An 8,418-nucleotide genomic window follows, 5' to 3' on the forward strand; every position below is an offset into this window, starting at 1 on the left:
TAAAGCAAAAGGGGATACAACTCAACATCAGCAAGGTACAACTAATGAAGTGGCTGGTGACTGGAGATATTTACGGCCTTTACATAAAGTAAAGTTATGTTTCTGATATCAGTTATAATGCTTCATTCTGTTTCATTTGCAAGGGAAAGCCGTCCTGATGAGTTCCTATTTTGGGACAAGAATGCTATCAGCTAGAGTGGACACCCTGTGGTGCAGTTTGAAAATCAGATTTGAGACTGACATTCTGTGCTCTACTTAGGATGCTGCACATGCTTGAATAAAAACACTTAATCATACAGCTTACCCTCTGTTTGTCACTGTAGATTTCTTCAAGTGGACATAGCTGACTGGGAAAATACCCTGTGGATGGAGGACAGAGCAACGATGTTATTGGGTGTGACAGGATTACATGTCTAATTCTCCAGCACCATGTGACCAAAACTATTGTGTTATGTTTGTGTTATTAGGTAGTCTATCCTAAACCGTGTTAGCTGCAGCAACTGGACATTTTTTAATTCATTTTGTTGCTGGCAAAACATTATATGCTGAGAGAAGTGTAATAATTGCTTTACATGTATTTTTACATTTTCTGCTGTGTGTTTAGAATTCCTGTAAAAAGGTGCAGAGACAGGAGGCAGAGCAAAGTGGAGGATACCTATTGTGTGTTGGCTTAGCGGCAGAAGGGCACGAGAGACTGAGTGGTGCTCACTGCCACCCTTGCAGTTCATATTTCTTATTCTAATCTACCAGATGTGAAGAATTGGCCAGAGTGAGCACAAGTAATTCTCTCAGCTCGGAGAGAGTATGGGGGCGAATGAACGTGGGCAGCGGAGTACATAACAAAATGGAGGGGTGTTAGTAAGAACTGTAAATAGCTGATGAGAGTAGAGAAGGACAGCATGTAGCCACTAACACCTACATTTACCAGGACTGGACAGCATTTGTGCTTTCTTTAAAACACTCCAGCAACACTGCATATTACTTAAGCTTCTGACACTTCATTTTTAAGCAAACTGAGACACAATGAATTGCAAAAATTACCCTCAGCTTTTATCTTTCTAACAGCATATTTGGTATTTTGCTTCTGATGGCATTGCTTTTATTATGAACATGCAACATTTAGGCAACATTTAGATATCTGCTGTTAGCACAATGAGTTTCCACACTGCTGTGCTGTGGTGAGCAATGATGCTTGCTGAACACTTCCATACTCTATGGGAGGCAGATATATGTTAACCATGTAGTATTGAATTAGTGCAGCTATTGATCTCTCTCAGCTGTGATGGCGCTAACTGTGGTGCATCTACAGCCTCTTCCTACTGAGCACATAGCAGAGGATTTATCTTAATAATGACGCCGCATGAACAGACTCTAAACAGAGAACTAAGACTTTTAGATTTGGCTTCTCCGTCTCGCCTTTCGGCTGAACTTTCTTTCTATTTGCACTTCTCCCGTGTAAACTATCTGTGATATGGATTAGAATTAAACTGAAGTTATTAGTATTTTTTAAATAGCTTGTTTTGGTAAAATGAGGTTAATAACTGCACCATCTGCTGGTTGAAAGGAAAAAACAATTTGAATCCTCCACAGAATTCTTCTCATGGAAGCCAGAAGCGATACATATTTTACTGCCATATTTAAAAGCACAGCATATGATGCACATAGAACATATCTCTATTGCACTTTTTCTTTTCTCGTCATCATATATTCTTTATTTGTGAATAAAATGTTAAAGCTGTCATATATCTGCACCATAAAGTCAGAACATCTTGGTTAAAATGTGTCTTTTTGAAAGCACCTCTGGAAAATACAGGTCAGGAATCTTCTATTTTTGTCAAATCAAAGCCATATTCGATAAGTTCATCAGCCATTAAGGTCTTTGTTGTCTAGACACGGTTATTTCTGGTGGTGCACATCTCTCATATCGCATTATCATTCACAAAAAAACGATTAAGGCTTTGATAAAAGCTTCGTGTGGAGCTCACATTCTATTGCAGGGCAGCCATTTTTATAAATGTGTTCATGACACTTGATTTGTCTGCTATAATCTTAACTTTACTAGTCTGCAGTCTTTGAAAAGTGCTGCATTATTAAAGGAGCCCACACTTGCAGAGATATAACACATCGACTGCTAACAGTGTCTTTTTGCCTTTGTATGCAAATAAAAATATGAGTCTTACAATGCCTTATGCTGACCTAATTTCAATGCAGAATAGTGAAGGTATGGAAATTAACACACTATTAAAAGTGATTAAAGATGCTCTAATTACCTTGATAGAAGGCTTCTTGGTAGAGAACCCTCTGTACCACCCTAAAGAAAGAGGAAAATTCACATGAGAAAGGTTCACCCTCACAAAAAATAACAATAATATAATAAAATGTTAATCCTTCAAGTCTCCATTCTGCTGTGTCTCCATTGGTTTGAAGAGTTTCAAAGTGAAATGTTTTAACTCATGGTCTGGATACTAAATAGTCAATGTAATTACCATGAAATAAACAAATCTATGACAATAGGCATTCTGATGCATTTGTTTAGCTGCTTGGGAGACTCAAACAATATCAGTTATACAACCGTGTTTCAAAAAAATGTTAATAAGTTGTTTAATGTAAAAAAAAACCCAAAATGCAGAGATTTGTGAATCATTTAAAAGCTAACATGCCAGTTTACAAACTGAGACAGTTTATTGGTTTTCACGGTGTATTGAATGTTTTCCAATGACAGATTTGGAGTCACTGAATATTGGTTTTCAGCCTTTTTCATTTTAATGTAAAGAGATTTCTTCAGAGTCACAGAATCTGTTACTAGTAATAGAAATAATCTGGCTATGATACAGTTTTTACATTCAATGTTATCGTAGTTAATGGTTTGCAAGTCAATCTGTTCAAAAGTACTAGTGTATTTAAGATTTACACAGGGTGCTAACTCTTTTTTATCATTTAAGCCTTTATAGGGCACTAACTGAAATAGCTGTAAATTCAAAATGTCAGCACCAGAGTTTTTGGAAGGTATTATAAGAAGCTTTTTGTACTGTTTTGCAGATTTTTTTTCACTGTTTTGTGGAAAATCAAGCTACCATATCTGGTTAATCACCCAATTAACCAGAGTATGGGTTAAAACCGCATCAAGGGTAAGAGTCAAATTCCTGTTATCTATGTCACTGCAGTCTCTAAAAGATAAGCCTCTGAGTTATTATTTGTTTACTGTTTTTAATTTGAAAAGAACAATTGTTCAGGGAGATAGTAAATCCATCTGGAACCAAACAACTCTTTATAAAAAGACAAAGTAAAGTGTGCTTCACAACCTTTACACAGTTAGCATCTTCTTTTAAATTTATTTTGGCAGTATAACGTTGTTTTATTTCTTACCATCAGATAGTGTTTTGTTTTTTGTTTATTGGGCCCAAAAAGTAGTGACATTACTCATTCTAAAAAGTAAACAGCAAACCCAATAAAAGCACGTAATAATAAACTAGTTTAGATAACTGAAAAGGAATAAGCTCCATTATACATTCAGTGTTGACATAAGAGACCAGGCTGATTTTACCTTCACTCTTTTCCAGGATCTGTACAGTTTCCCCAATCTCCAGGACCAACGCCTGGCATATTGGTGACCGGAAGTTGCAGATTACTGTGCAGAAGAAAAAAAGAACGAATCAAATGATTAGATATCAAGTCATGAAAAAGCATTTAGCCATACAGCACTTTTTAATGTAACTGCTGTTAACAAAAGTCACATCACAGATTTAAGATCTATGCTTGCTTTCATCTTTGTGGCCTCTGATTGAGCAGGGAACATCCCTCTTCACTGTCATGTCTTCACACGGCATGTGTTTCGGGGTTGTATCGGGGCAGTCAATGCATCGCTTTAATAAGCTGTTTAATGCAAACATCTAAACACAGTGTCACACAGGAAGCACTGCTTAGCGAACTGTAAACAAGCTCCCACCCTGAAGTGGGTAGTCATTTTAATAAGCAATTAATTCTTAAGCGACCTGATTTTTTCTTATGTTAAGTTAATTGAACTATCCCAAAAATAGAGCCCACACAAACTGCTAAGTAATACAGCTAAACGGTGATTTATCACAAGTTCTTATTAGCAGAAATCTTTCATGCCACCTGCTTTTTTTTTGCTATACCAGCTTCAGTAACAGCCACTGACTCAAACGCTGATGACATGATTATTCTTTGGGGAGAAGAAGCCACAGTGAAGGCCTTAAAAATTGCATCAGCTCTGGAGCTGGATTTTGTCTCTGCAGCACTGCAGCTCGGCAACATGAGCCACGAAACAAACAGTATACAAGCCCCAGTAAAGACAAACTTGTTTAATAATGATGGCACTCCGCTGATGATTTTAAAAACCTACAAATGGTGGCCCTTCAAGGAGAGTTTGGCGTGAATCATTATGCTAATGAACTAGCCAGGGGAACCAGTGAGGGGGAGGAAGGGAAGGAGGAGCCTGAGCTCAGCTCCGTTGCCTGTTTGAGGATAGCGAGCGCTCAGTTCCTGTGCTGGGGTAACTATGGCAACAGATCATCACAAACTGGAGGGCTTTCTTCACTGTAACTGCTGCAGGATCAGGGCATTTTAAAATGGCAAGCTTATGGATGCTGCATTGCACTAGAGTTCAGATGTATTAGGAAGAGAGATGGGCAGACTCAAAGAGCATCCTTGTCACCTTTTCCGTTCTGCCTCCAGTCAGGGCTAAGTATTTCCTATTTCAGAGTCCTATTCTTTAATGGACTCGATTTCATTTGAATTGCAAAACCTGCACTCACAGCATCTGAAAACTCTTCAGCGGAGGCCACATCAGAACAAGATGAGATTGTCATGTTAGAGAGAGTTGGGCACAGAACGCAGGCTCATATTTTCAAAGTCCTCCCTCACAAAACCTCCAAGCTGTGTAAACACACAGACGCACACTTGTTTCATTGTGCCTAAGAGCTGCGGAGCATTAGCATATCTTCAAAACATAACCAACAAAATTCAGCTTCAGACTTTGACATGTTGAACGTAGGATGTTGGAAGGAATGACGGGACAGGGAGTAGAAAATGTTGGCAAAAAGCAAACATTTTCTACTCCGCAACAGTATACCAGCCCAGACTGTCCCTCTATTTAGTTGAATTCATGATCCACATGGCATCTGAGGGCTGCTATTGTGTAACCAGTAAATCATTGGAAGGAATTATGGGGATTGAGCACAGCAGGAGACTCCTGCTGTTCTCTCACCTACATTGTTCCATGTATGACATAAATACATGTCGATTCTTCCATAAGAGCCACCTGGTTTCATTTATTTGTCAGCTATTAAACACATCTTTCTGAAAGTTTAGCTTTGGGAGTCTAGCTTCTAGGTTGTGACTTTCAGAGCTGAGTGAAAGCGCAAAAAGGATTTTCATAAATAATTTATAATCAGCAGCAAATGAATGAAAATTAGCTCATTCTTTCAGAAAGTGTAAACGCAGCAATTTTCCAGAATAATGAATTCAATCTAAGTTAGAAAGAGAACCGCACAGACAAACGTACATGCTTACTGTTTTGCATCAACAGGCGAAAATACAAACTCAAAGCTTTTAAGAGTTCAGTATTCTGTGTTGGCACAGAGAATGAAGACAAGCTGCAGTTGGGTTTCTATGACAGCACTCAGCCTTCATCATAAACACCTCACATGTGACAAAAGAGGCACAATCCTTGGATTATCTTATGCGAAACATTCCGGCGTTATAGCCGTCAAGCATCACACTGGTCACCTACTACAGAGAATCACCGAGGGGGAGTAGACTCAAATTGGAGAATATGAATCACGCCATCGTGAGAATCGTGAGACTCGCTCACACTTTTCCTCTGTCGGGCCATTACTTTCTAACTCACTGCTTTTCACCAGCAGTGCTGCCACCAATGGTGTGTAGGAAAAAGGCTAATATAATCAGAGAATGTGGGAACAGACTCAGCGTGGTTTTTGAAATAGTAAGATGACTGCATGAGTGAACACCAAAGTCCCCCTTGACTCAATCCTGTAGTGATGCAGTGTAAAAGGGTCTTTCAAGCAATGATTGCAGATAAATGTGGTAATTGAGAACCCCCAAACTTCCAACCCATCCACATCTCCACAGTGTTAAAAGAGAGAATTGTAGCACCACAAACACTTTGCCGAAGTCAAAACGTTTGTCACGTATCAGATTTGGATCAGATAAGCAAACACCAATACTAATGAAGAGGTGTAAATCCAGATTAAAAGAAAGGATAGACTTATTTAAAGCAAACGTATTTAACTCTTGCTGTTTTAAATCCATTGTAATACACTGAATAAGTTTACACACATTAAATGAACAATTTTCCACTGAGTCTGAAACTTCAGGGAGGTTAAAATACCCAAATCCATTTCTACTAGTTGTGTAGAAAAACGAGAATTATGATAAAAATGACTAAACATTAACAGACCATTAAACATGAAAGAAAAACGTGCTGTGAAACAATGCGATAGAAACAGTAGAAACAATGATTAAAAGTTAAATATCAACAGATATTTTTATGTGAAATTGGCACATTCCAGAAATATGGATGCTGTGTTTAGAATTTATTCGTTTCTCGGTGATGCTGTTTGCTTGTCCATTTGCGTTAAAAAACAATAAGTCACATTTAGAGTTTATCTGCTATCAGTGACATTACTAGCTGAGATGACAGGATATGCACTCCGTACATAAAAATATTTTACTCTACACGCTTGTTTAGCATCAGTCTGTTGTGTGTTTGTTTAAGTCTCATCTTTGACCTGTTTTCCTTGTCTACCCTTCTCTTTCCTGTTACTCCTGAGACATGTCTATCTCTGAAATAAAATCAATTTTCCCTTTGTACAACAGACGAAGGAGATGCTTGTATTGCTTCCAGTGTAAACACTGACTGTTGCTGTCATGTGCTGAAAAATGTTTCACTGCTATATGTAATAGAGTGACGTTTTAAACAGAGCCATATGGCCTTGCTTGAGAAGTAGTGATAGACACATACAGTACCTAACTGCATGATGGCCCGCAGGGGAGAAATATTCTGCAGAGAAGGTGGTAATGCCATCAAAAACCTGCCAGTGCAACAGTAAACACTGTTATGGATTATAAATTGTCTGCTGCATTTTCAAACAACTGAGTGCTAATGGCACCACTGTAGTGAGAAATGCTTTATCAAAGAGGACACTGTGCTCATCTATGCTGCAGTGATGGCGTGAACTTATTTACATGTGTTTTCTTTTGCCTTTTAGTTCCAGTGAGCCATAACAGGTAGAACGTATGCACACTGTGGAAGTCCTGCTTTCCTGGATTGAATAGTCCTGTCCCAAATCTCTGGTAAGTTAAAAATTACACAATGGTCTTTGGGCTTCGCCCACTGAGTCATGGAGTTCAGCACGACTTGAATGCACACTCACTTGCTGAGACACATTACTGCACCGAAGTCTTGCCAACCAAGCGATTTCTGCCACAGAGGCAGAGGAGCATTTCACTATATCTGCTTCCAAATTAGTGTCCCAGAAATCTAGCCATGCCACCCAACTGCAGGAGTGTGTGTAACTTTTAAATGCCTGTGTACACGACTGTCACACCATTAACAATACCTATTTTTATTGTTTTATTGCTAGTGACAAGTTAGCAAAGGGACAAGAAAGGAAAGGAAATAATGATAAGCTGATCCTGTGGCCGTGATGAAACGAGCTTGCTAAACTTTCCACTGCAGATGATAGGAAGGATGGATGAAACTGGAGAAATGCTACTTTGGGCGAATGTCTGTAATCCCACTGTCAGCTGAACATTATCTCAGTCTTTTATTCTGTCATGAAAACATTTTATCCTAAACTTGTCTGTTTCAGACGACGGTCTTGACTGCTTGATTATTTGGTGCTTTGCATCTGAGCCACATCCATGTAGCCACAGATGAAGACATCTGATTCATTTCTCATGTGGGCAGGTACTGACTTGCAGTCTGAGCTCTTTCCAATTAAAGTGTAAAGGAATATTGCTGCCTATATGAGGAAAATCCATCAGTGACTCATTTGTGCACAAGAAAAAGGAACATTTTCAGCTTGTAGGAAGAAAAGATTTCAAGAAAACTAATTTTAGGCTTGTGATTTAACAGTAATCATTTCAATATTATGTTATTGTGTTATTTTTAACTCCTGGCATCCTCAGAGTTATGTTATATCACAATGTTTTAGCATAATGGCTTGTATTTTTAGCTACTTTTGACAAACTGAGAACTAATTCCTATCTGAAAAACAAGGCAAATTATTATAAACGTAACTGTGCAATAGAATAAACTACACTGGACATTTTAAAGTTAGGGTAAACAGCACTAGCAGATATAGAAACAAAAATTTCCGACATAAACACAAACAAAAACCAAACAATGCGGAGGCCAGGATTGTAAGAAAGCCA

The 8,418-nt window shown here is 38.4% G+C and overlaps 1 protein-coding gene across 3 annotated transcripts in view; it reads right to left on the minus strand.

The window, feature by feature from the left end:
- The window catches only part of LOC146364494 (dedicator of cytokinesis protein 3-like), a 51,443-nt gene that overhangs the window by 40,511 nt on the left and 2,514 nt on the right, over positions 1-8,418 (minus strand). For all 3 annotated transcript variants that reach the window (XM_084917574.1, XM_084917573.1, XM_084917572.1), the window contains exons 2-4: positions 3,545-3,628; positions 2,271-2,311; positions 305-360 (exon numbers count right to left, since the gene is read on the minus strand). In XM_084917574.1, the coding sequence (XP_084773700.1) occupies positions 305-360; positions 2,271-2,311; positions 3,545-3,628 (181 nt within the window). The remainder of the gene's footprint in view (positions 1-304; positions 361-2,270; positions 2,312-3,544; positions 3,629-8,418) is intronic.

This window comes from Perissodus microlepis, chromosome 20 (genome assembly GCF_051167445.1).
Source record: "Perissodus microlepis isolate ML-2025 ecotype Zambia chromosome 20, ASM5116744v1, whole genome shotgun sequence".
Classification (NCBI taxonomy): Eukaryota; Metazoa; Chordata; class Actinopteri; order Cichliformes; family Cichlidae; genus Perissodus; species Perissodus microlepis.